Source organism: Erinaceus europaeus, chromosome 3 (assembly GCF_950295315.1).
Source record: "Erinaceus europaeus chromosome 3, mEriEur2.1, whole genome shotgun sequence".
Taxonomy (NCBI): domain Eukaryota; kingdom Metazoa; phylum Chordata; class Mammalia; order Eulipotyphla; family Erinaceidae; genus Erinaceus; species Erinaceus europaeus.
This window is the reverse complement of record NC_080164.1, coordinates 17,462,114-17,489,904: the sequence shown is the minus strand read 5'-3', so window position 1 is coordinate 17,489,904 and position 27,791 is coordinate 17,462,114. Positions and strand designations below refer to the sequence as shown.

Here is a 27,791-nt window from a genome sequence, read left to right as displayed (position 1 = left end):
CTGTTCTTTATTTCATACCAGTATCTATATCTATATACATGTATATCTATATAGTGGGGTGGGAGACACTGTAGCACTGCTCCATTCATGGAGTTTCCCCAGTGCTGTCTATGGTGCTCCTATGTGGTGCCAGGGCTCCAATCCAAGTCCTCACAAACAGAATAGTGAGCTATCTCCCTGCCCCTACTGAGTGATCTTGGCCAAGAGTGCTGTACTGTGATTCTCAGGAGAAATAACAAGTTTTTAAAAATATTTATTTTAATGAGGGCGATACAGAAAGACCACTGGCTCAGTTCTGGCTGACGAGGGTGCTGGGGACTGAACCTGGGACCTCAAGTTTCAGGCAAGAATGTATATATATTGCATAACCGTTATACTGTCTACCCTGCCCACCCAGGAGAAAATTTCACTTGGTTAAACTACCATTCGGGACAAACAAACAGATGAGCCAGACTTTTATGGTCTGAAAGCACTTCGAGGCCAGAGACACCCTACAGCTTGTGTCCCAGGACTAAAGTAAGGGTTGGGCACAAGGTAGACTGGGGCTCCCGGGGCACATGGGTGGCGCCATGGTGGCAGTTGAGCACCGGCTCCGATGGTCTCAGTTTGCAGAACTGAAACCCAGGGCGGGAGACCCAAACACAAACTTCTACCAACGCCCAGGCCCTTCTGAGGGCACAGGACGGGTCAGCACCACGGACAGCACCTCCCATCGCAGTCTGGGATGGGTGGATGGGGGACTGGCCCTGGCCACCTGCTGTTCCAAGCTGGCCAGGGCCTCTGGGCTCCTGCCTTGCTGTTCCCGCCCCCGCGCCCTCTACCCCCCGTGCGGCCCCGGGGTCCCCGGCCCGCGCTGCAGGCCGCGCTCGTCACCGCTCTTACAATCGGGGCCGGTGCCCGCTGACGTCAGCCGGAGCCGTCCCGGCGTATATAAGGCTGGCGGCCGGCCTCGGACAGACCCCGCGCTCCCCGAGGCGCCCGGAGCCCTCCCAGAGGCACCGACGCCGCAGCTCGGTCCTGCGCGCCGCACACGCTCTCCCGCAACCTGTGAGTGTTGGGGCGCCCGGGGAGGGAACCAGGCGGGCGGGCGGGCGGCTCCGGCCGGGGCAGCTGCCGGGGGCGCCGGGAAGGGGCGCGGGCGGGCGGGCAGTGGCGCCCCCTGCCACCCCCGGGCCGCCTGACCCCGCACCGCATCGTGTGCTCAGGGTTGGAGACACCATGAAGCCCGCCGGCCGCGCGGCGCTGCTGGGGGCGCTGCTGCTCCTGGCCCAGCTGCGCGCAGGGAGCGGCCGGCCCGGCCCGGCGGCGGCGGCGGGGGACCCGGTTCCGAGTCTGCGCTGGAGCCCCGGGGCGCGCCCTCCGGTCGGCGGGGCCCGGGCGCTGCTGCTGCTGCTGGCCGAGCGCTTCCCGCGCCGCGCCGCCCACCCGGACAGGGGCCCAGCCGGGCCCGCGGGCGAGCGGCCGCGACGGGACGACCCCCCGCTCTCCATCGACCTCACCTTCCACCTGCTGCGGACCCTGCTGGAGCTGGCGCGCACGCAGAGCCAGCGGGAGCGCGCCGAGCAGAACCGCGTGCTCTTCGAGTCGGTGGGCAAGTGACCCGCCGGGACCCCGGCACCCTCGGCCCGGCCCCCACCCGAACTGACCCGGCCCGCGGGGCTGGAGCGGCCCGGAGACACCCGCGCTCTCTGCGCTCCTCTTTTTTTAAAAAAATAAAATAAAAGTGCTCAAAAGCCTTTGATTTTGGTTGCGGGGGGCGTGGGGAAGCCCTGCAGGGTGGGAGTCCCGGGGGAAAGTGGGGTCCCCCAGGCCGGCGGGAGGGAGCCAGGAGGGGTCCCGGAGGATGGCCGTTAAAAGCTGGAGTCCTCTGTCGGCATCGCCCCCAAGTCTCCCCGGGGAAGGCAAGTCCTGGAGCCGACCCTCTCCCCTTGGCGCCACTTGGGGATCAGTGCCTGATACCAAGGGGGAGCCCACCAGGGGTGCATCCTCCTTCTCACACCCCAAGACCCCAACCCCGAGAAGGGCGGGTCCGAGGCGGAGGCGGAGTTCGAGCAGTGAGAGTAGCCGGGGCGCTTTAGTCCTTTATTGAGCCCCCGCTGCGGTGGGCCCTGGGGTTGGGGGGCGCGGCGGTCTCTGCGCAGAGTCTCCAGCACCCCGAGTCCCGGGGCGCCCCAGCAGGGGCGGGTCACTGCGGGCCTGTCGCGGGAAGAAAGCTCGGTGGGCGGGTGCTCCAGAGGGGCCTGGCGGCCGCGGACCCCAACCAACCCCCGCCCGCAGCCACTGGTCTCCGCTCTGCTCCCCGGCGCGGGCCCCCAAAGCCGGGAGGAAAGGCTGGAGCCAAGGCCGAGCTGGACTCTGCGCGCGCTAGGGGGCGTCCCTCGCCCGGGTGGCGCCCACCGCGGGGACCCGTGGATGCCGCCGGGCCGACAGCCCGCTCACCTTCCGGCCCCTCCGGCCGCTCCTCCTCCAGTGCCGCGGGGCCCTCGTCCGCGTCCAGCGCCACCTCCTCGGCCTCGTTCTCCGCGAACGCACCTGGGCGGCGGGAAGGCGCGGTGAGCCCGGCCCCGCCTCCGGCCGCCCCGCCCCCGCGGGGTCCCGCCTCACCCGGCTGGAAGTCGATGGTCCGCAGCATCTCGGCCACGTGCTCCACGCTCACGCTGAACTGCTCCATGCTCTCATAGCCCCGCTCCGGCCGCCCGGCCAGCTCCACCTTGGACATGGTTCCCACCCTGCGGCGGCCGCGTGGGGGGTCTGGAGGCGCCCTGCAGCCCTCCCCCCATCCCCGGGAAGGTCTCCGCCCTACCCTCGCTCCCCCACCCCTGGCCTACTCACTTATTGATCAGCTCCTTGGCCTGCTGCAGGGGAGAAGGGAGGGTGAGCGTCAGCCGGGTGCCCGCCTCTGCCCAAGCCCCATTTCCATCGCCCACCGCAGCCCTGCGGGGGGGAGGTAGGGTGCACGTCCCAGTTCGTTAAGGAGGAAGTGGACCCTGGGGACACCACAGTTCAGGATCACCGGGTCGCCAGGCAAGGACGTGCCAGAGGTAGGACTCGAACCCGGATCTCCAGGCGCCCCGCTCACCCACCTGCAGGTAGAGCGCCATCTGCGGCTCCTCCATGGACTGGATGGCCGACTCCACCAGTTTGGAGGACGCCTCCAGGTGGTCTCCGTACTGGCGGATGAGGCCGCGCACACGCTGCAGCTTCTCCTCCTGCTCGCGGGCCAGCGCCTGCAGCAGCTCACCTTTCCTCTCCTCCAGCACCGCGCACAGGGTCTCGAACCTCTGGTTCAGCAACTGCTTCTGCCTCCGGCTGTTGTCCTGAAGGCGAGGAGGGCAGATGAGACCTCACCACTGGGGGAGCGGAGGGCTCACTCACTACTGGCCCCCGACAGGAAGTCACCGTGGTCAGGAAGGAAAAGCCACCAGCTCACACCAGAAATTAGTGGCAGAGCCAGGACTCCAGTCAGGGGCCACTGGTTCCCAGCTCTGTTCATAATAATAATAGTGACAGCGATCTGATCTATTAAAGAAGCGTCATGAAGGTCAAATACGTGTCTCACTTTGGTTTTTACGTTCGTCAACTCATTTGATCCTCAGAAAGATCCAGTGAACCAACCCCAATGTCATTTCATTGCCGCCATTGGATGTAGTTAGAAACACACAAAATCACAAACCACAGAGAAGTTAATACAATTTAGTTCGCAGAGTTAGTGAAGGGCAGAGTTGGGATTCAAGCCCAGTCATCTGGGCAAACGCGCCACTACTTGTGGCTCAACCTGGAGGCTTTGCCGCCTGCCTCAGGCTCACCTCAATGGTCTGGCACACCGCCTCCATCTGGGTGATCACTGCTTGCACACGGTCATTGCCGGCCACCAGCATGGCGATGCCATCACTGAGCTCGCTCTGTCACATGGAGAGACCAGCATTCAGAGCCTCGTAGCCTGATCTAGCGCTGCACCAGTTCCACACCCCCAAAAAAGCAGCCAGATTGTCTAGGAGAAGGTGGACCCTCCACCCTGCCACCAGGGCACTGTCAGGGCAGCTATTCCAGAGATCCAGAGTGTTGTGAATCATCCAAGAAGCAGAGATGAAAGCACATGCTATAGACTCCAGAAGGAAGCAGAGAGAGAACTCCTTCTATTATCAAATGAGAAAGGAACAGGCATTCTGTGGGATATTTACCAAATGCCGTATTTGTGGATTCATGTCTTCCATCATTCCGAAAAATGTCTCCATGATTCCTCAGTAGGATCAAATTTCCTTTTCCCATTCTCCTTATCTGCTCATTCTGCTACTCTGAATAGATGTTATACCTTCTCACCACCAGTGCTGTTTTCTGGGTTATTTTCTTCAGTGATCTCTCCCTTTTTCTGTTCACTGATTCCCTCTTCAGAGGAACCAGTACCTTAACTCATTCTTGGAGCTCTCTCTCTTTCCATATAAATATAGTTGTGTTTGTTTGTTTGTTGGAGAACTAGAGCATTTCTCTGGCATATGTGATGCCAGGGATTGAGCTCAGGACCTCATGCACATGAGTCCAGTGCCTGATCTGCTGCACCACCTCCTGGGTCACCTTTTGTTTTGTGTTCTGTCCTGGGGGAAGAACTCAGGGCCTCACGCATGCACAACACCACTAAATGGCCCCCGGGTCCAACTTTTTAACGTTTATGAATACAGACAGGAAGAGAGAGAGACACCACAGCACTGAAGCTTCCTTCAACATGGTGGGGGCTAAACTGGAACTGGACTTGTGCACGTGGCAAAGCAACACAGTATCCAAATCAGCTACTTTGCTGGCCCGAGGTCCAACTTCTTTTTTCTTTTTTAGGGAGAGGGAGACAGACATAGAGGAGAGAGGGAGTGACAGAGAGCGAGATAGGAGAGCGATGTCACAGTATCACACACTTCAGCAGCGATGAAGTGCCCCTAGTGCTGCCCACTGTGCTCTGTACGGCTCTGGAGCTTGAACCCAGGTCACCACGCGTAACAGAGCACATGCTCCACTGGGTGCACTATCTCCTGGGCTTCGTGCTTTCATTTCTCTTTAATTCTTTTTTTAAAACTTTTATTGTCATCAGGGTTATTGCTGGTGTTCAGAGCGTACACAATAAATCTACTACTCCTGGAGGTCTATTTTTCTTTGCCTCCAGGGTTATTGCTGGGGCTTGCTGCCTCCGCTATGGATCCACTATTCCTAGAGGCCATTTTTTTCCATTTTTGTTGCCCTCGTTGTAGTTGTTATAGCTGTTGTTGTTGTGTTGTTGGCTAGGACAGAGAGAAATCGAAAGAGGAGGGGGAGACAGAGAGGAGAGAAAGATAGTCACCTGCAGATCTATTTCACTGCTTGTGATCCCCCTGCAGGCGGGGAGCTAGGGGCTCGAACCAGGATTGTTACTCCAGTCCTTGTGCTTCACACCATGTGTGCTTAACCCTCTGTGCCACTGCCTGGCCCCCAAGGTCTTTTTTAAATGTGAAGAGATGTAGGGAAATTGAGAGAGAAGGAGGGAAGGGGATAGAGTCAGGAAGAAAGACACCTGCAGCACTACTTCACCACTTGGTGAAGACTGGGGACTTGAACCGACTGGGTCTGTTTGGTTCTTAATTCATTCTGCATGTTTATATCCTATTATTGCCTGTGTTTTAAATTCTATTCTATGTTATGGATAATATCTTTTCCTTAATAATTCCAATATCTGACAGCCAGGAAGGTGGTGCAGTGGATGTGGATGAAAAATTAGACTCAAGCACAAGGTCCCAAGTTTGATCCCTGGCATCGTATATGCCAGAATAATAATCTTTTTTTTTTTTTTCCTTTCTTCCTCCCTCTCTTATTACTTTATAAGTAAATCTTTGAAAAGATAATTCCAATATCTGAATTTTCAGGTCTAGATTTTAAAATGTTGTTTCTGCTGGTTTCAGTCCTGGATACATTTCTTTGTAGATTTTGAATTGTGAGATGTCCTTTTTTTTTTTTTTTTGCCTCCAGGGTTATTGCTGGGGCTCGGTGCCTGCACTACAAATCCACTGCTCCTAGAGGTCATTTTTTTTTGTTGTTGCCCTTGTTGTTGTCATTATTGTTGCCGTTGATGTTGTTGTTGTTGGATAGGACAGAGAGAAATCGAGAGAGGAGGGGAGACAGAGAGGGGGAGAGAAAGACAGACACCTGCAGACCTGCTTCACTGCTTGTGAAGTGACCCCCTTGCAGGTGGGGAGCCGGGGCTCGAACCAGGATCCTTATGCCAGTCCTTGCACTTCGTGCTATGTGCACTTAACCCGCTGTGCTACTGCCTGACCCTCCCCCCCGTGAGATATTCTTTTGTGGTTCTTACCCAAAGGTCTAAAGTGAGTTTTTTGTTTTGTCATTGGTTCCCCCCCCCCCCCAGAATTTGCATTCGCTTCTCCCCTGAGCCAGGTGGCACAATGACCAACCCAGTCAGTTCCTGGGATCCCTGCTCCTGGGATCACCTCTTGGGACTCTTCAGAGAAAATTGGGGGCTGGGGGCTGAGGTTTGGAGGCTGGAGACAGTGTCAACTCTCAGTAACACTTGCCCTCCGGGGAGCCACTCTGGTTACATGTCATCCTTACAGTCTCTTAGTAAGGGGCATTTCATCCCCATGTTTGGAGTTAAGAATAAAATGAGGTCAACAACAAGACAACAAATAACCCCATCCAAAAATGGGGGGAGGACATGGACAGTATATTCACCACAGAAGAGATCCAAAAGGCCGAGAAACACATGAAAAAATGCTCCAAGTCTCTGATTGTCAGAGAAATGCAAATAAAGTCAACAACGAGATACCACTTCACTCCTATGAGAATGTCATATCAGAAAAGGTAACAGCAGCAAATGTTGGAGAGGGTGTGGGGTCAAAGGAACCCTCCTGCACTGCTGGTGGGAATGTCAATTGGTCCAACCTCTGTGGAGAACAGTCTGGAGAACTCTCAGAAGGCTAGAAATGGACCTACCCTATGACCCTGCAATTCCTCTCCTGGGGATATATCCTAAGGAACCCAACATATCCATCCAAAAAGATCTGTGCACACATATGTTCTTGGCAGCACAATTGGTAATAGCCAAAATCTGGAAGCAACCCAGGTGTCCAACAACAGATGAATGTATGACTGAGCAAGTAGTGGCCTATATACACAATGGAATACTACTCAGCTGTAAAAAATGGTGACTTCACCGTTTTCAGCTGATCTTGGATGAACCTTGAAAAAATCATATGGAGTGAAATAAGTCAGAAACAGAAGGATGAATATGGGATGATCTCACTCTCAGGCAGAAGCTGAAAAACAAGATCAGAAAAGTAAAAGACTCTGGGGTGGGTGGGTGGGTAAAATACAGGTCCAAGAAGGATTCAGAGGACCTAGTGGGGGTTGTATTGATATATGGTTAACTGGGGAATGTTATGCATGTTATGCATGTTATGCAAACTATTGTACTTACTGTTGAATGTAAAACATTAATTCCCCAAGAAAAAAAAAAGAAAGAAAAACGAATAAAATGAGGGGGTCAGAGGGGCGAAGCGGTTGACCCAAAACCCTGTTTGTTGATTCTGCACAGCGCTGGGCCCTTGGCCCCAGTGGGTGTGACCAGCAGGGTCCACTCCAGTCCAGCTCCTGGCCCTGCCCTGTCCCCACCCCTCAGGTCGGTCTCTCTCCGAGTACCTTCTGGCGCTTGTAGATGGTGGGCAGTGGAGCCACCTCGCAGTCCTTGTGGGCTCCAAAGACCTTGCAGAGCGAGCAGGTGGGCACCTCGCAGCTCAGGCAGTAGATGTTGATCTTCTCGTCCTCGTGTTCCTCGCACATGAGGTGCTGCTCAGCCTTGGTGTGCAGGGGCCTGGGGGGGGCAAGTGGGGGACTGAGAGTGGTCTTCCTTCTCCTGCACCTCTGCGCCTGTGTCTGGTGGGTGAGGGACTCCCTCAGCGCTCTGTATGTGGGGACTAGCGAGATTGGAGGCTGGGAGGAGACTGGGTTCTAGACACTCTACCCCATAGGGCAAAGGTCAGGGAGGCTGACCCCCCCCCCCAGGAGAGAAGAAAGGGAGGCAGGAGTCAGAGGTCACCAAGCTGGGTGGCCCGGGACATATCTTCCCTTTCTCTGGGCTCAGTTCTCTTTTCACTAAAGATTCATTTGCTTTGTAATTTACTTTAAAAAAATTTTATTACTGAGAAAGAGAGAGAACCAGCATGAACAAGGACCCAGGTTCAAGCCTCCAGTCCCCACCTGCAGAGGGAAGCTTAATGGAATGGTGAAACAGTGTTATAGGAGTCTCCCTCTCCCTCTCCCTCTCCCTCCCTCTCCCTCTCCCTCTTCCTCTCCCTTTCCCTCTCCCTCTACCTCTGTTTCCCTCTCCCTCCCTCTCTCTCTCTCTCTCCCTCTCCCTCTCCCTCTCCCTCTGTCTCCCTCTCTCTCTCTCTCTCTCCCTCTCCCTCTCCCTCTGTCTCCCTCTCCCTCCCTCTCTCTCTCTCTCCCTTTCCCTCTCCCTCTCCCTCTGTCTCCCTCTCCCTCCCTCTCTCTCTCTCTCTCCCTCTCCCTCTCCCTCTGTCTCCCTCTCCCTCTCTCTCTCTCTCTCTCCCCCTCTCCCTCTCCCTCTCCCTCTGTCTCCCTCTCCCTCCCTCTCTCTCTCTCTCCCTCTCACTCTCCCTCTCCCTCTCCTTTGTGTAGTGGAGATGGAACCAAAAATAGACAAGAAAGCAGATTGAAAGTAGATTAGAAAACAGATTAAGAAAAATAGATAAGTAGAAAACAAAGAGAATTGGAATGCATAAAAACAAGTTAGGTCAGAGCCAGGTCAGACCACTCTGTCATCTGTAGAGTGGAATATTCCATCCCTTGAACAATACACCTGTTAACTGAAAATGCCACTGTCGTTTATGGTGCAGGGTGACAAGCCTCCCTGTAATTGTAACTGTGAGGGCTAACTGCTTTGCCTTTTGCTTCTGTGCTTCCTGGCTTACTTGCTTGTGCTTATAGACTTGGGATAGACTATAAAAGGCAGTTGAACCTAAGGCTGGGGGCCAAGCACTTTCTCTGGAGCATTTCAGGCTCTGGTCCACCGGTGAAATAAACTTCTCTTTCTGCCCATCTTGGTCTCCATCTCGTTACTGGCTGTAACATTTGTCTGGCCTTCCCTCTCAAGTTCTGTCTCTAAAAAAATGTCACCAGGAGTGGTGGATTCAACATGCAGGCACTGAGCCCCAGTGATTACCCTAGTGGCAATAACAATGGAGAAAGAAGACGGGAACAGGGGAGACAGAAGGCGAGAGACAGAGAGAAAGAACACCAGAGTAATTCTGGCCCTTTACCCACTACATCACCTCCTTAGTGGCCTCTGTGATTTCCTTTTATTGGAAAGAGTTGAGGGACTGGGTGGTGGCACACCCAGTTAAGCACATACATTACTATATGCAAGAACCCGGGTTCAAGTTCCCACTCCCCACCTGCAAGGGGGAAGCAGTGAAACAGGACTTCAGATCTCTCTCTCCCTCTCCCCTTTTCTCTCTTAAATTCTCTGTCTCTATCTAAGATACTTTTTTTTTTTTTTTTTTTTTTTTTTACCAGAGTACTGCTCAGCTCTGGTTTATGGTGGTGCGGGGGATTGAACCTGGAACTTTGGAGCCTCAGGCATGAGAGTCTCTTTGCATAACCATTATGCTATCTATCCCTGCCCTCCAAGATAAATACTTAAAGAAGGCGAGCAGGGCAGTGCTCAGCTCTGGCACGGGCAGGGGCAGGGGCAGGGGCAGGGTGGGGGCCTGGGGCCTGGGGCCTGGGGCGAGCTCTGGGGAGGCCTGCGCTCTGCGTGCTGAGCTGCCTGCCCCAGTTCCTGCGTCCCTGGGCTGGGCTGTGGTCCAGCGCCCCCTCCCCAGCCGGCCTCACCGAGAAGACTCCTGCTTGTAGATGTCGATGATGTTCTCCACCAGCAGGTTGCGCTGCAGGCCGTACACGCCATGCCGGTCCAGCACCACCTCGTGCCGGCAGGACGGACAGCGGAAGCGGCCGCCAGAAGACACCGAGCTGGAGCCCCGCGACTGCCACAGAGGGTTCGAGGCCTGTGGGGACAGAGTACGGTGTGAGGGAACAGGCGCCAGCAGGCTTGAGGGCTGTGGGAAGCAGGGGGCCCTCTGTGGCCCTGGGTGGGTGGTGATGGATGGCACCTCCCCTTTCTTTATTCCTTCCTTCCTTCCTTCCTTCCTTCCTTTTTTCTTCCATCTTTCTTTCTTTCTAATATTAAAAAAATATTTATTTATTTGAGAGAAATTGAGAGGGAATGGGGAGGGGAGAGAGACTTGCAGCACTGTTTCACTGCTTATGGAGTTTCTTTTTAAAAACTATTAAACCGGGTAGCATAGCGGGTTAAGCACACTTGGCGCAAAGCACAAAGACCGGCGTAAGGATCCTGGTTCGAGCCCCCGGCTCCCCACCTGCAGGGGAGTCGCTTCACAGGCGGTGAAGCAGGTCTGCAGGTGTCTATCTTTCTCTCCCCCTCTCTGTCTTCCCCTCCTCTCTCCATTTATCTCTGTTCTATCCAACAATGACAACATCAACAACAATAAGTACAACAACAATAAAACAACAAGGGTAACAAAAGGGAAAATAAATAATAAAATAAAAATAATTAAACCTTGGGGGCTGGCGCACCAGCGGGTTAAACGTACATGCTGGGAGCCGGGCGGTAGCGCAGCAGGTTAAGTGCACATGGCGCGAAGCGCGAGGACCAGTAAGGATCCCGGTTCTACCCGCCCCCCCCATAGGGGAGTCGCTTCATAAGAGGTGAGGCAGGTCTACAGGTGTCTGTCTTTCTCTCCCTCTCTCTGTCTTCCCCTCCTCTCTCCATTTCTCTGTCCTATCCAACAACGACGACATCAGTAACTACAACAATAAAACAGCAAGGGCAACAAAAGGAAATAAATAAAAATAAAAAATAATATATATAAATTAAACCTTATCTTTTATATTTATTTATTTTAATGAGAGAGAGAGAGAGAGAGAAAGAGAGAGAGACTAGAGCACTGTTCAACTCTGGCTTATGCTGGTGCTGGGGCTTTAACCTGGGACCTCAGAGCCTCAGGCACGAAAGTTTTTTTCAGAACCATTATGCTATCTTCCCAATCCTATTTACCTATTTCATTGAGTGTGTGTGTGTGTGTGAGAGAGAGAGAGAGAGAGAGAGAAAGAGAGAGAGAGAGAAGTTGGGCCGTGGTGCACTGGGTTGAGTGCACATAGTACAAAGTGTAAAGATCCTGCTCAAGGATCCTGGTTCAAGCCCCCGATTCTTCACCTGTGGTGAAGCAGATCTTCAGGAATCTTATCTTTCTCTCTCCCTCTCTATCTCCCCTTCTTCTCACAATTTCCCTCTGTCTTAGCCAATAAGAGTGGAAAAAATGGTTGCCATGAGCAGTGGGTTTGTAGACACCAAGCCCCAGCACTATAACCTTGGAGACAAAAAAAAAAAAAGAGAAAAAAACAAAAAACCACCTTTCATGCCTGAGGCTCTTAGGTCTCAGGCTCAATTCCTAGTGCCGCCATAAGGCAGCGCTAAACAGGGCTCTGGTCTCTGGCTCTCTTAGGCTCTCCTCATCTTTCTCTGTATCTCTTTCACATTAAAATAAAGTAAATAAAATATACTAAAAAGGTGTATTTGTTTTAGCCACTAGGATTATATCTGGGGCTCAGTGCTTGCATGACTCCATTATTTCCCAGTGTATTTTTAAAAACAGAGGGTGAGAGACAGAAATACAGAAGAAAAGAGAGAGGGGCAGAGAGAAGAGACACCTGTGGCATTGCTCCACGAATATGAAACTCCCTCCCTGCTGGTGTGGGCTGGGGGATTTATTATTATTATTATTATTATTATTATTATTATTATTATTATTATTAACCAGAGCATTGCTCAGCTTTGGCTTATGGTAGGGCAGGGGATTGAACCTGAGACTTTGGAGCCTCAGGCATGAGAGTCTGTTTGTATAACCATTATGCTATCTACGCTCTGCCCAGCTGGGGGATTTAATTTAGGTGGGTGAGCCACCAACTAGGCCCCAAATTTATGCATGTATGTATGTATGTATGTATGTATTTATTTATATGAGAGAAAGAAGAGAAGAGAAGAGAAAGAACTTCAATGAGATGAGAGAAAGCCAAACCAGAGCACCACTTCAATGAGATGAGAGAAAGCCAAACCAGAGCACCACTCCAATACATGTAGCCTCTGGAATTGAACCTGAAACCTCAGACATGAAAGTCCAACACTGCACCAGACGAGCTATTTCCCCAGCCATGTCCAGAGTGCCAAGACGTAAAACATTTCCAGACCTCAAACACATTTCCAGAGTGCCAAGACATAAAGCACAGGAGGCACAAAGAATGACACGGCCCCTGCGCTCACAGCACCCACCACACGGGGGCGAGCTCGAGCAGACCAGCCTGTCTGCAGGGTACTCGCTGCCTGCAGCAGTTACGGCTCTTTCAGAGGAGCTCCCTCCCCTGTCACTGGCGAGAAAACAAAGTGGGGACATATCTTGGGAAATGATACGCCGTCTTCAGAAAGAGATTTAGGAGCACCGGCTGGAAATCATGCAGTGGGTAGACTTCTGGACTCGCATGCCTACCTGAGACCCCAGGTTCAGTTCCCAGCCCTGCATCTGCTGGAGTTTGAGCTGGACTGTTTCCCTCTCCCTCTCAAATCTTAAAAATATCCATTAAAAATAAGAGTAAGTGGGTGGCTGGTAGATAGCATGATGGTTATGCAAACAGACTCTCATGCCTGAGGCTCCGTCAAGTCCTAGGTTCAATCCCCCACACCACCATAAGTTAGAGCTGAACAGTGCTCTGATAGAAAAAAAAAATAAAAATAAGAGTAAGCTGAGGAGACAGCATAATGGTTATGCAAAAAGGTTTTCATGCCTGAGGGTCCAAAGTCCCAGGTTCAATCCTCAGTACCCCCATAAGCCAGAATTGAGCAGTGATCTGGTATCTCTCTCTGTATATCTTTCTCTCTGCCATGAAAAATAATTAAATTAAATATTAAAAAATAGAAAAGCTATAAGAATGTTTGTGTTTATGTTCTTCGACATTGTAGTTCCACTTTGGTATGGACACCAAGGAAATAATTGAAATAGCAAAGACTTATGCACAAAGATGTGTGCAGAATAGCTACTCAAAGGGGCTGGGTGTGATGCACCTAGTTAAGTGCATATATTACAGTGCACAAGGGTCCTGACTCAAATCCCTGGTCCCACCTGCATGGGGGAAAACTTCATGAGTGGTGGAGCAGTGCTGCAGGTGTCTCTGTTTCTCTCCTCTATCCTCTTTCCCTCTCAATTTCTCTGGATGGGGCTCGGTGGTAGAACACGTGTGGGGTCCTGGGTTCAATTTCTACCATCAGATAAATGGCAAAGACTGGGATAGGCATGCATGTATGTCACAGGAAATTGCAAATTGTTAAGTGGAAAAAGTAAGTTGAGGCCAAGGAAGGAAGTCAGATGGCAGAACACAGGACTTGCGTGCCTGAGTCTCCTAATTCCATACCTGGCTCTGCGTGTACCAGAGCGGGGCTCTGGCTTCTCTTTCTCTGCTGTGAACTAAGTAAAATCTTTTATGGTGAGAATCTAGCTCAGCTGGCAGAGCAGGTACCACCATGTTCAAAGACCTGAATTCAATCTCCTGGCACCACCTGGGAGCACCAGGCTTGGCAGCTTCATGAATGGTGGATCAGTGCTGTAGTCTCTCCCTCTCTCTCTCTCTCTCCTGTTTCTATCTGATAGTAAAAAATTAGGGAGTCAGGAGGTAGCACAGAGAGTTTGCATGTGGCATGAAGGACAGGCCTAAATCCCGGTTCGAGCCCCCAGCTCCGCACCTGCAGGGAAGTCACAGGCAGTGAAGCAGGCCTGCAGCTATCTTTCTCTCCCCCTCTCTGTCTTCCCCTCCTCTCTCCATTTCTCTCTGTCCTATCCAACAATGAAGACATCAATAACAATAACAATAATAACTACAACAACAAAAAAAAGGACAACAAAAAGGGAAAAATAAATATTAAAAAAAATTACAAGTGTCTAATAGAGCAGAGACACAGGTGCAAAATCCCAGTACTAAAGTAATACACTTATTTTAACAGTGATGATAATGGTAACAAAAATAAAGCATTTTTGTGGTCCAGGAGGTGGCGCAGTGGTGAAGCTTTGGACTCTCAAGCATGAGGTCCTGAGTTTGATCCCCGGCAGCACATGTGCCAGAGTGATGTCTGGTTCTTTCTCTCTCCTCCTATCTTTCTCATAAATAAATAAAATCTTAAAAAAAAACATTTTGAAAAAAAGTTCCTATACTTTTTTTTTTTTGCTTCCAGGGTTATCATTGGGGCTTCATGCACTTACTATGAATCCACTGATCCTAGTGGCCACTTTTTGTCAGTTTTTAATGATAGAACAGAGAGAAATTGAAAGGGAGGGGAAGCTAGAGAGGGAAAGAGAAAGATAGACACTTGCAGACTTGCTTCACGGCTTGTGAACTGACCCCCCTGCAGGTGGGGAGCTGGGTGCTCGAACTGGGATCCTTATACTCTGTACTATGTGCGCTTAATCTGGTGTACCACCACCTGGCCACCTAACCAGGGAGGATTCCCTCCCTCCTCTTTTTTTTTTTTTCAGAACACTGCTCGAGTTTATGGTGGTGCAGGGGATTGAACCTGGGACTTTGGAGCCTCAGGCAAGAGAGTCTCTCTGCATAACCATTTTGCTATGTACCTCCAACCTCACCTAGCCTCCTATACTCTCCTTATTGTGATGTATGTGTGTGCATATGTTACTATGTGTTAACAGTGAAAAAATGATGGAATAGGAATGAATACTTATGAATGTCAGTTTACAATTTCTACAGTTTGCATTGTTTATGGTTTGAATTTTCATGCTACATCTGGATTACTTTACAATTAGACTAAACAATAAAATTATGTTTTTAGATAGAAACTATGCCAGTATTTAATACAGAGAAAAGGCCAAATGAGTTGTAATGGCATTTAACAGAACTCATAATAGCAGGGGGAGAGCAGCCTGGGAGGTGGTGCAGTGGATAATGTACTGGACTTGCAGGCATGAGGTCCTGAGTTCGATCCCAGCATTAAATGTGCAGAATGATCCTCTCTTCCTCCAATTCATTATTAATAATAATAAATAATAACAACAGAGAGTGATGTCATGATCTGAGGTGAAAATGGCGGATATAGATCTATACAGACAGAAGCGCCCCAATTTTCTAACAAGTGAAGCAGTTTACAGGTGGTTTAAGCTTTTTCTTCTTTGGGGGCTGGATGGTGCCCCCCATACAGTGCAGATGTCATCATGTGTGAGGACTTGAGTTCAGCCCCCAGCTCCTACCTGCAGGGGGGGAAACCTTGATAATGGGAGTTATTTGTTGGTATGCTTCTAAGACCCCTTCTGTTTCATCGGTTTAATCCCCCCTGCTTAACACTGTATTCTGTTTACATAACCGCTGTTAACTAGGCACTGCCCTGCCTGCAGGGCATTGGTTTAATCCCCACAGGTTCACGATGTCTTTTTGCTCTGCCCCCTCTCCTTGTCACACCCTGATTTTCACCAATCTCTTTTCGCTCCACCCTCTCTATGTCACATCCTATTTACACCCTACTTGGCGAGTATATATATAAGGACAGGACTGTGATTATAATTTAGGGTTAGATGGCTTAGATTGTGCTGCATTCCACATGAATAAAGAGATACTGCCTACAGCTCAGACATGAGTCTCTGGTCGTCTGTCTCCCACCCACAAAGCTAGCCCGACAGTTATTGATTTAATCTATATGAGAGTTTCACATGAGACAGAAAAGGAGAGAGAGAAACCAGAGCACCCACCCTGGCGAGTACAGCACAGGGGAACAGCTGGGAAGTTCAGGTCTGCAAATCTGACGCTCTGCCACTTGAGCTACATCCCCAGCCCATTAGTTATTGATTTTTTAAGACTTGAGAGAGAGAAAAAAAAACGCACTAGGGTATCATTCTGGCACGAACAACACTGGGAATGGAAGTCAAAAACTTTTTTTTAATGAGTCAATTTTTTTTCTCTCCCTCTCTATATCCCCTTCTCTCAATTTCTCTCTGTCTAATCCAATAAAAATGGGGGGAAAATAAGGGGAGTTGGGCGGTAGCACAGTGGGTTAAGCGCAGGTGGCTCAAAGCACAAGGACCAGCATAAGGATCCTGGTTCGAGCCCCCGGCTCCCCACCTGCAGGGGAGTCGCTTCACAGGCGGTAAAGCAAGTCTGCAGGTATCTCTGTCTTCCCTTCCTCTCTCCATTTCTCTCTTTCCTATCCAACAACGACGACATTGATAACAATAACAATAATAACTACAACAACAACAAAATACGGGCAACAAAAGGGAATAAATAAATAAATATATATATTTTTAAAATGGAAAAAATGGCCGCCAGGAGCAGTGGATTTGTAGAGGCCCCACCGAGCCCCAGCGATAACCTTGGAGGAAAAAAAAAATTTCTTCTTTGTACTCACCTACATTTCCCCAAAATTTCTGTACAGACCATAATTATTAACCACACACAAAATTAAAACATTTAAAATAGTTCTGTGATAATTATCACTGACTGGCAGAATTGTAGATGATCTGCCTCCTCCTGATAAAAAACACAATTTCCAAATTTTGCATGAGGACCTTGGGGCTTGGGGAGAGAATCTTCTCAGTGGTTTTGCAAAGAGACTTTCATGCCTGAAGCTCTGAAATCCCAGGTTCAATACCCTTTACTGCCATAAGTCAAAACTGAGCAGTGCTCTGGTAATAAATAAATACAAAGTAATGCCCTAGCAAAAAAAAGAGAAAGTCTCTTCCTTTGAATTTTTTTAAAAATTCTTTTTTTAAAAAAATTATCTTTAGGGAGTCAGGCAGTAGCACAGCAGGTTAAGCGTACGTGGCGCAAAGTGCAAGGACCGGCATAAGGATCCCAGTTTGAGCCCCCTGCTCCCCACCTGCAGGGGAGTCACTTCACAGGCGGTGAAGCAGGTCTGCAGGTGTCTGTCTTTCTCTCCCCCTCTCTGTCGTCCCCTCCTCTCTCCATGTCTCTCTGTCCTATCCAACAACAACGACATCGACTAGTCTAGGTGACTAGTTTAGGTCACAAAAAGGGCAGCTCAGGGGGAAGGAAGCAAGTGGCGGTGCAGCTCGTTAAGTGCACATGCTACAATGCATAAGGACCTTGGTTCAAGCCCCCAGTCCCCACTAAGGGTAGTGGGGTGCCGGGGGGGGCTTCTTGAGTGGTGAAACAGTGCTGCAGGTGTCTGTCTCTTTACATTTTATTTACTTCATTTTCATTTCCATCAGGGTTATCACTGGGGCTTGATGCTGGCACTACGAGTCCACCTTTCCTGGCAGCCATGGTTTTCCAGTTTATTCTTTCTATATTATTTGACAGGATAAAGAAAAATGGAAAGGGGAGGGAAGCTAGAGAGGGAGTGAGAAAAGAGAGACACCTGCAGACTTGTTTGACTGCTTGTGAAGCTTACCCCTACAGGTGGGGAATGGAGATGTGATCCTGGGTCCTTGTATATGGTAATGTTTGTTTGTATATGTTTGTTAACTGGGTGCGCTACCACCTGGCCCCCTCTTTCTCTCTCTGTCTACTACTTTCCTCTCTATATCTGGCTGTCTCTATCCAATACAAAAATAAATATAATAAAAATAAAGGTAAGCTGACTGCTTTAAAAAAAATGGATAAAGGAGGCTGTGAGATGATGCACCTGGTTGAGCACACATATTACAATGCACAACGTCCTGGGTTCAAGCTCCCAGTCCCCACACGCAGGGGGGAGACGTCAAGAGATATGGAGCAGTGCCTCAGGTGTCTCTCTCCCCCTCACCTCATAATTTCTCTGTATTCTATCAAACAAACATAAATACATTTTTAAAAATCAGGTAAAATCAAGACTAAGAAATAACTACATGGTGCACCTGGTAGAGAGTGCACATATTGCTGTGCATAAAGACCCGGGTCCAGGCATCTGGTTCCTACCTGCAGGGGACAAGCTACAAGAGCAGTGGAGTAGTGCTATATGTCTCTCCCCAGCCCTCTTTCCTTCTTCCCTTCTTCCTCCCCCCTTTTCTTTGCCTCCAGATTATTGCTGGGTCTTGGTGCCTGCACCACAAATCCACAGCTCCTGGAGGCTTTCCCCCCCTTTTGTTGCCTTTGTTGTTTTATTGTTGTAGTTATTGTTGTTACTGATGTTATTGTTGTTGGATAGGACAGAAAGAAATCAAGGGAGGAGGGGAAGACAAGGGGAGAGAAAGATAGACACCTGCAGGCCTGCTTCACCGCCTCCGAAGCAACCCCTCATTGTAGGTGGGGAGCCTTATTCCAGTCCTTGTGCTTCGTGCCATGTATGCTTAACCCACTGCACTACCACCTAGTCCCTTTCTTCTTCCTCCCTTTCTATGTCTGTCTCTCACCCTCTATCACAGAAAAAAGAGAAAGGAAGGAAGAAAGAAAAGAAAAAGGTTACTGAGAGCAGGGGAATCATTGTGCAGGCACTGAGCCCCCATGGTAACGCTGATGGCAACGAGATTTGGGCCCAACTCCATTCCCACCAGATGCCAGAGCTTAGAAGCTCTGAAGAAAAAAAAAAAATCTTATTCCCTTATATTGGTTTGCAATAATATAAAGCCATAGGAAAAGTCCCAGGTTCAATCCCCCACACCACCACCAGCCAGAGCTGCGTAATGCTCTGGTAAAGTAAATAGGGAGTCGGGTGGTAGCATACCAGGTTAAGCACAGGTGGTGCAAAGCGCAAGGACGGGCTAAGAACCTGGTTTGAACCCCAAGCTCCCCACCTGCAGGGGAGTCGCTTCACAGGCGGTGAAGCTGGTCTGCAGGTGTCTGTCTTTCTCCCTCTCTGTCTTCCCCTCCTCTCTCCATTTCTCTCTGTCCTATTCAACAACAGACATCAGTAACAACAATAATAATTACAACAACAAAACAAGGGCAACAAAAGTGAATAAATAAGTAAACAAATAAAATAAAACCATGGTAATATGGCTTGAAAATTTTTTTATAATTCTATTTCCTTTCTTTAAGTAATTTATTTTTGCCTCCAGGGTTATTGCTGGGGCTTGGTGCCTGTACTACGAATCCACTGCTCCCGGGGGCCGTATTTTTTCCATTGTTGTTGTTGCTGCTGGATAGGACAGAGAAGTTGAGAGAGGAGGGGAAGATAGAAAGGGGGAGAGAAAGATAGACACCTACAGACCTGCTTCACCGCTTGCAAAGGGACCCCTGCCGGTGGGGAGCTGGGGGCTCAAACCGGGATCCTTACTCCGGTCCTTGAGCTTACCACCTGGGCCCCTGGCTTGAATTTTTTAAATCAGATGGTTGCAGAGCAGAGATGCTAAGCATCCTCATAATATATGTGTGTGCAGGTACTCAAGCTTGTAGAGAGGAGACAGCTTGACTGTTTTTTTGGTCAGCTCCAGGGCTTCACTGTTTTGGGCTGTTCAGATAGAAAGAGACAGAGATTCAGCTTCCCCAGAGACACACCCTACTAGGGAAAGAGAGAGGCAGACTGGGAGTATGGACCGACCAGTCAACCCCCATGTTCAGCGGGGAAGCAATTACAGAAGCCAGACCTTCTACCTTCTGCAACCCTCAATGAATGACCCTGGGTCCATGCTCCCAGAGGGATAGAGAATGGGAAAGCTATCAGGGGAGGGGGTGGGTTATGGAGATTGGGTGGTGGGAATTGTGTGGAGTTGTACCCCTCCTACCTTATGGTTTTGTTCATTAATCCTTCCTTAAATAAAAAATTAAAATTAAAAAAAAAAGAAAGAGACAGAGACAGACAGGCAGAAGGAGGGGAAAGAAACCACAGAACCAAAGCTGCAGAGACCAGCCAGGTTTGAACCTGGGCCCTGTACATGGAGAGAGCCTTATGCATTTCCTGTGGAAAACTACGGCAGGAGCTGGTGGGTCCAAAGCTTGAGGACAAGTCTCAGACTAGGCTTTGGCTCCACAGTGAGAGCCTTCATCCTGCTGTGGAGTTCATGGAAGCCACACAGCTCTGAGGAGCCTGCTTCCCATAAGGGAGACCGGCCTGAGGTGGAGCTGGGGATACCCATGGCAACCCTGCCCCCCGCAGGTGAGGGCTGGGGAGGCTGCCGTGTGACCTGGGCACTAGTGGGCCTCAACTCGATGACAGCAGGGCCCAGGCAGGAACTGGTAAAGAACTGGAACTTGGGGTGGGTAGCGACTGGAGACCGTGTCTCTCCCAACCCACCCTTTGATTCAAGAAGAGGGCCCCTTCCTTGAGCATTTGCTGTCAGTTGCTCCTTAAGACGGTTCCTGAACAGCCAGCCAAACCTCTCATGAGGCTTTCTGGATGTCTGTGAAATCACAACAGGTTGCAGCTCATAAACAAATGCCCACAGCGATGCGGGGGCAGGGACAGAAATAATCGGAGGCTGCTGGAGTGCGGGAGTGGGTGAGTTTACAAATACAGCTGCTCACCGGAGGTGTCCGTGGCCTCCCACAGTGACAGCTTTCCTCTAGTCGCAGTGCCTGGCCGCTAAGTGGGAGCAAGTGTGGAGCAGGGGGCCCTCAGGGGTCAGTGTGCTGCTGATTCTCTGTGGATGATGGAGACAAGGGTGCGATACAGCACCAGAGAGATGCAGTGAAGGGTTAGGGTGCCAGCAAGAGGGTGAGCAGGGGAGGGCAGCTGCTTTGCCAGGTGACGTGACCCAGGTTCAAGCCCAGCCCTTGCTGCACTGTGCGAAGCTTTAGTGCAGTGGTCTCTTTCCCTCTGTCTCTGCCTCTCTTTTATTATTATTATTTTATTTTTATTGCCAACAGAGTTACAGTTGGGTGGTGCTGGCTTAGTGCTCCCATGTGGTACCAGGGGCTCATCCAAGCCCTCATGCAAGGTGAAGTGTAGGTTCAGTCAAGGAAGCTACTTCCTGGTCCTCGTGATTCCTTTTGTTTTATTTGTGCCACTAGGGTTATTACTGGGGCTCTGAGTCTGTGTGAGTTCTCCTTTAGAGTCTCTCTTTTGTTACCGGAGTACTGTTCAGCTCTGGCTTATGGTGGTGGTGGTGGTGGTGTGTATGTGTGTGTGTGTGGGGGGTTGAACCTGGGACTTTGGAGCCTCAGGTATGAGAGTCTGTTTGCATAATCATTATGCTATCTACTCTCCACCCTAGAGTCTCTCTTTAGATAAAGCTTGGTGCCAGCACTACAAATCCACTGCTCCCAGTGGCCATTTTTTCCTTAAAAGTTTTTTTTTTTCTTTTTTTCGTATCATTATCTGACAGGACAGAAATTGAGAGGGGAAGGGGAGATAGAGAGGGAAAGAGGCAGACATCTTCAGACCAGCGGCACCACCTTTGTGAAACATCCCCCTGTAGGTGGGGAGGGGGCCTTAAATCTGGTGCCTCTCTTTGTATCTGAAAAAGTCAGCCCAGACGATGACAGAAGGAAAACAAAAATAGCCGGCTAAGTGCTGGTGTCCAGACACATCTGGACTCGGAAGTGAGATACAAACTGAACAGCGCTGTGCTGGGAGGAGGAGGCGGGCTCTGCTTTTCCACCCGATCCTTACTAGGTAGTTTATTGTTGGTGCTGGAGTTGGAAGCCAGAGCCCCATACATGTGCGCTGTCTCCACTACTGAGCTGTAACCCTGTTCTACTGAAATGTCTTCATGCCTTGGGGGAAGCGTGATGGTCCCTGAAATCACAGCCCACCCCCACACATTCGCTCATTGTCCGTCAAAGCAGCTTTCAGTACAGCAGAACACCGGGCATTGTCGAGATGTGCCAGAGGCCTGAGGAAGCTGAGTGTGGGTCAGTCATGATAACGGAGCACTACAGAGCCAGCTACTAAGGGAGGTTGGAAGCCAAGAGATAGCTGTCCCGGTTGAGTGCACACGTCACCGTGTTTGAGGGCCTGGGTTCAAGCCCCTGGCCACCATATAGGAGCACCTACTTGAGGTGCAGGGGAAAGCTTCAGGAGCAGTGGCACAAGGCTGTGGTGTCTCCCCTCTCTCTCCTCTAGTTCTCTCTCCCTCTCGGTCTCTCACCCTTTATCTAAAAGAGAGACTCTAAGGGAGGAATCACACAGCCTCAGAGCCCCAGTAATAACCCTAGTGGCACAAACAAAACAAAGGGAGATATGTGGACCAGGAAGTAGCTTCCTTGACAGCACACTTACTTCACTTACATTGGGGCTTGGGTTTGAGCCCCTGGTCCCACATGGGACATCACACATGGCACCAGAGGATGTTCTGTGAATGATGGAGTGTGATGTCTCACCTTCTCTCTCATCTCTCTCTCTCTCTCTCCCCTATCTCTATATGATAGTAAAGGAGAAAAGGAAAGAGTGCGTCTGCTAGCAGTGGTGGAATTGCACAGGTGCGAAGCCACAAAAACAAAACATGGAGACACGACTGAGTGTGTAGGTAGTGACAGCAAATGAACGCAGCCAGATGTAAGACAAAGAGTCTACTGTGAAGATAGTTATCCGTATGCACATTATGCCAACAAACACAAACGGAAGCTGTGATGGCCACCTCCATCTAGAGAAGGGGTCCGAGGGCTTGAGATGCAGATGTACTTGCCATGACATAAATTTCTACACCATTTAGGAAAAAAATTGGGGGCCGGGCAGTAGTGTAGCGGGTTAATCGCACATGGCGCGAAGCACAAAGACTGGAATAAGGCTCCCGGTTCAAGCCCCTGGCTCCCCACCTGCAGGGGGGCTCACCTCACAGGCGTTCTGCAGGTGTCTTTCTCTCCCCCTCTCTATCTTCCCCTCCTCTCCATTTCTCTCTGTCCTATCAAAAATAAAAAATAAAAAAAAAATATTGTGTGCAGATGATACATTGGTATCACTTTCACAAATCCTGTTAACTCTCCAGGCAATGTCTCGGGCTGGGTGGTGTCACATCTGGTAAAGTGCACACATTACCATGCATGAGGACCCAGGTTCAAGCCCCCAGTCCCCAGCTGGAAAGGGAGAGCTTCGTGTACAGTGACGCAGTGCTGCAGGTGTTTCTCCTGCTCTTTGACTCTCCCCTTTATCAAAAACGAACACAAGGGGGCTGGGCAGGGTAGTGCAGCGGGTTAAGCACACATGGCATAAAGTGTGAGGACAAGTGTAAGGACCCTGGTTCGAGTCCCCAGCTTCCCACCTGCAGGGGTGTCGCTTTGTAAGAGGTGAAGCAGGTCTGCAGCTGTCTGTCTTTCTAACCTTCTCTCTGTCTTCCCCTCCTCTCTCGATTTCTCTCTGTCCTATACAGCAACAATAACAACAACAACAACAGCTATAACAACCACTACAAGGGCAACAAAAATGGGAAAAAAGGGAAAAATGGCCTCCATGGAGGAGCAGTGGATTCGTAGTACAGGCACCGAGGCCCAGAGATAACCTGGAGACAAAAAAAAAAAAAAAGAAGAAACACCAGGAGTGGTGGAATCATGCAGGCACTGAGCCTCAGTGAAAATTCCGGTGGCAAATAGTTAACTTTCTAGACAATGTTCTAAGGGTAGTTTTCCTAAGTGATTTTTAAGACAGAAGAACCAAAAGTCCTATTCTTGTCCCTTTACTTAGAAAACAGACAATCTGATTATGCCCAGAGTTGTCAAAATGTGGAGGCAATGTGTGAAAACACTAAATCTGTTCATCGTTCAGAGGCTGATCTACAGAGACATACATACATATCCAGCCAGAGAACTGGGTCAGCCTCCCACCAGGTCATCCCAAATAAAGCAGCCAGGACACAGTGCCAGGCTTCTCTTCTTGGGCAGCCCAGAGGGACTCTACATTTTGTTTTTTTAAACTTTCACTAAGGGAGTCAGGTGGTAGCGCGGAGGGTAAAGTGCACGTGGTGCAGAGCGCAGGGACCGGCGTAAGGATTCTGGTTCAAGCCCCTGGCTCCCCACCTTCAGGGGGGCGGTTGCTTTACAGGCGGTGAAGCAGGTCTGCAGGTGTCTGTCTTTCTCTCCCCCCACCCCCATCTTCCCCTCCTCTCTCCTTTTCTCTCTGTCCTATCCAACAACAACATCATCAATAAGAACAACAATAACTACAACAATAAAACAAGGGCAACAAAAGGGAAAATAAATAAATAAATGAATAAGTATTTTTTTAAATTTGTAAAAAAAATTTTTTTAAATTCATTAAAGAGAAAAGTAGAACATCATTCTGGCATATTCAGTGCTGGGCACTGATCCCTGGTTCTCAGGCCTGCAAGTCCATTCTGCCCAATAGACCATCCCCTAGGCCCTAGAGCTTTGCACTTTTAAAAAATATATATTTTTTAATTTATTAACGAGAGGGATAGGAGGAGAGAAAGAACCAGACATCATCCTGGCACATGTGCTGCTGGGGATTGAACTTGGGACCTCATGCTAGAAAGTCCAACACTTTATCCACTGCACCACCTCCTGGACCACAGAGTTTTGCACTTTAAGAGCTACATGAGGGTAAGAGAGAGAGCATAATGGTTATGCAAAGAGACTTTCATGGCTGAGGCTCCAAGGTCCGAGGTTCAATCCCCACACAATCATAAACCAGAGCTGAAAGGTGTTCTGGTAAAAATACCTTCAAGAAAACAAACAAAACAGATAAGTCCACAGACCCTGGCAAAGCTTGTGTCCTCTCCCAGACATCTGCATGGGGCTTAGACCAGCCATTCCAGGTCTCTCTGGGTCCAGGTCAGTATTCCAGAAAATCAAGGAACCAAAACAGTGTGCCTGGGTGCAAGGGGCTGACTCACAAGTCAGGGCACTCACACACCTCCTCGCTTCCATCTGCAGCACGGTGTGTGCCTGGCATGGTGGTATTCTAATCAACTTTTTATAGGACACATGACCTCCCCTTGCAAAACTCCTCTTTTTTAATGTGGTGCCAAGGAATGAAGTTAGGACCTCAACACATGCACAGTACTCCTGCAGAACAGCCTCTGGGGCAACTTTTCATTACTTTAGAGAGAGGAGACAGAGACAGACAGACAAAAAGAAGAAAGGTACCATAGCACCACTCCACCACTCATGGATCTTCCCTGGTGCTGCCTGTGGGGGCAGGACTCAAGTCCAGAGCCTCAAGCACAAAGCGTATGTTCGCCCAGATGAACTATCTCCTGGACCTTACAACTCTGCTTTCCCACATTTCAGACTCTGGTTAAAGGCTATTTCACTCAGAATTCTGGGGAGAGGAGAACACCCTTCTGCCGTTCCAGTCAGGCCTCTAGGTTTGGAGGGAGTTCAGAGAGTGTCCTGGCCAAAAGGAGAACCAAGTTGGGGAGCCAGGTGCAGCCACTATACAGGACACAGGGATGCCTGCAGTGGATGGGGCTGGCCTGGGCGCAGGGAGACAGAATCCCTGACTCTGGGATTCTTGTGGCAGATTGAGCCACAGATCAGATCTGGAGCTGGGTGGTAGGGAGGAGTCTCAGTGGGAAGCTGGTGGAAGAGGTCCTAGGCATTAATAATATTAATTCACTAATTGATAGGGCAGGAGAAATTGAGGGGGGGGGCAGAGAGGGGGCAAGAAAGAAAGCCACCTGCAGCACTGATTCACTGACTGTGAAGCTTCCCTTCTGCAGGTGGGGACTGGGGGCCTGAACCTGTGTCCTTACACATGGGAATGTGTGTCCTTAACTGGATGCACCACCACCCGACCCCTCCCTGTGACTTCTGACATAGATGAAGGCTGTGTGCTCACGATGCTCTTCGTCACTATTGTGCTGTTCACCTGGCCGGCTCCCACCTGCTCAGCTCTCACCTCACGCACGCGTCTGTGCTCCTCCCCTCACTGGCTTTGGTTTTTGCTCCATTGTCAGATAACTTGCGTCTGCACCAGAGGCACGGGGCAAGAAAGCAAGGCCTCTGGGCTCAAGGGCATGGCTTAGCAATCAGAACCAAGCCGGCAGTGAGTGAAGTCCTGGGCTCAATCCCTGGCACTGCACACCAGAGCTGTGCTCCGATCTCTCCTCCATTCCTCCCCTCTCAAATCTCTCCAAGATTAAAGAAAGCTGTGTGAGGTGGGGAACAGCATAACTGTTTACAGGACAGACTTTCTCATGCCTGACGCACAGGAGGCTCCAGGTTCAATCCCTGACACTACCGTAAGCTAGAACTGAGCAATGCTCTAGTCAAAATAAATAAATACTAAAACCATTTTCCAAACCATCCAGGAGTATGATGCCTTTATTTCTTCCTTTCATTATTTTTGGAACCCTCTATCCTCTCTCCAAACTGCCTTTATTTTTAGGGAAGCAATAGTTAAAAGTGCTATTTGGGGAGTTGGGCGGTAGTGCAGTGGGTTAAGCACAGGTGGCATAAAGCACAAGGATCAGCGTAAGGATCCTGGTTCGAGCCCCCGGCTCCCCACTTGCAGGGGAGTCGCTTCACAAGCAGTGAAGCAGGTCTGCAGGCGTCTTTCTCTCCTCCTCTCTGTCTTCCCCTCCTCTCCCCATTTCTCTCTATCCTATCCAGTAATGACGACATCAGGAACAACAACAATAATAACCACAACAATAAAACAAGGGCAACAAAAGGGAATACATAAATATAAAAAAATGCTATTTGTAGTTTTGATCGTCTCTGCTTTGCCCCTCACACAAACACACAGACTGTGCTTCTGGAAGGCAAAATGTCACCTCTGCCTTTTTTTTTTTTTCTTATTTAGGACACAGAGAAAAATTGAAAGAGGAGGAGAAAGACATGGAGAGAGAAAGAGAGGCACCTGTAGCACTTCTTCACCACTCGTGAAGCTTCCCCTCTGCAGGCAGGTGCCAGGGGCTTGAACCTGGGAGCTTGAATAATGTGTGTGCTCTGCTAGGTTTGCCACCACAAAGCCCCTCCTCTGCCCGCCCTCTCTGTGCATAAGCTTCCATTGTCCTTTTAGACCTTCAGGCTTCTGTACCAACTGACCTGGGGGGGAGGTGGTGTGTGGGGGTGAGCTGAGGGAGACCTCCCAGGGCCCCGCCTGCCCCTCTGAGTCTGGCTTCCAAAGGCAGATGTGTGAGCCTTGTTTTACAGTCTTGCTGTCTTCACAGTTTGCTTTCTAATAGTTTATGATCTCATGGCTCATTTCTCTGCATTTCCCATATTGCTCTCAAAGCCTAAAGCTCCAGTGGAATCAAAATCTAGCAGGTGTGTGTGTGTGTGTGTGTGTGTGTGTTGTTGTTGTTGTTGTTGGTGGTGGTGGTGGTGGTGGTGGTGATGGTGGTGGTGGTGGTGATGGTGGTGTTTCTTGTGGGCCCAGCCTAGCAATCCCCCGTTGCTGCCCACAGGGGCATCCTCCTGGCCAAAAGGCCAGCTGCTGACTCATGCCAGCCATGGGATCTGCAGGGACGGACCCTGGTTCTGCTGCTGCCCAGGGCCCTCGCCCGGGACCCACCTGGAAGACGTCATTGGCGCACTTGCGGCACAGGTTGTGCTGGCAGGGCAGGATCACCACCGGCTTGGAGAACATCTCAAGGCAGATGGGGCAGATGAGCTGCTTCTCCAGGTTGTCCATGCTGTGAGCATCCCCTAGCAGCGGCTTGAAGCCCACCGTGAAGTTCATCCCCTTGGCGCTGGCCGCTGGCCCCGCTGCCCGGCTGCTGCCTGCACTTTGGCTGCCTGTCCTCCCTCTGTCCCAGGCCTGGTGCTCCCAGGGTGTCTCCAGGACCGTCCGGCTCTGCTGGCCTGTGCCACTGCCCCTGAGGGTGCTGCTGTTTGCTCCCCAAACTCCTGCTCACTCTGCGGGCAGCACGGTCTGTCCCTTGCTCCCCAGACGG

The 27,791-nt window shown here is 50.4% G+C and overlaps 2 protein-coding genes across 2 annotated transcripts; one reads left to right on the top strand and one right to left on the bottom strand.

Annotated features, from left to right (window-relative positions):
* The first annotated feature begins 920 nt into the window (after positions 1 to 920).
* Positions 921 to 1,707, top strand: UCN (urocortin). The gene is made up of 2 exons (XM_060186741.1): positions 921 to 1,047; positions 1,206 to 1,707. Exon 2 carries the CDS (start codon positions 1,219 to 1,221, stop codon positions 1,597 to 1,599), a length of 381 nt encoding a protein of 126 aa, XP_060042724.1. The 5' UTR covers positions 921 to 1,047; positions 1,206 to 1,218; the 3' UTR covers positions 1,600 to 1,707.
* A 361-nt stretch (positions 1,708 to 2,068) lies between these two features.
* TRIM54 (tripartite motif containing 54) lies at positions 2,069 to 27,791 on the bottom strand. Its single transcript, XM_060186734.1, has 9 exons — positions 27,410 to 27,791; positions 9,886 to 10,058; positions 7,672 to 7,843; positions 3,807 to 3,902; positions 3,084 to 3,317; positions 2,833 to 2,855; positions 2,605 to 2,729; positions 2,440 to 2,532; positions 2,069 to 2,196 (listed from the first exon to the last, which is right to left on the bottom strand). The coding sequence occupies exons 1-9, from the start codon at positions 27,575 to 27,577 to the stop codon at positions 2,186 to 2,188; spliced, it is 1,095 nt and encodes a 364-aa protein (XP_060042717.1). The 5' UTR covers positions 27,578 to 27,791; the 3' UTR covers positions 2,069 to 2,185.

Bases quoted from the DNA above. Each gene is read 5' to 3' on its own strand.
- TRIM54 (XM_060186734.1), bottom strand. From the start codon at position 27,577: ATGAACTTCACGGTGGGCTTCAAGCCGCTGCTAGGGGATGCTCACAGC. The intron at 7,844-9,885 runs GTGAGGCCGGCT...TGCCCCCCCCAG, and splicing joins TACAAGCAGGAGTCTTCTCG to GCCCCTGCACACCAAGGCTG. The intron at 3,318-3,806 runs GTGAGCCTGAGG...CCTCGCCTTCAG, and splicing joins CGGTGTGCCAGACCATTGAG to GACAACAGCCGGAGGCAGAA.
- UCN (XM_060186741.1), top strand. From the start codon at position 1,219: ATGAAGCCCGCCGGCCGCGCGGCGCTGCTGGGGGCGCTGCTGCTCCTG.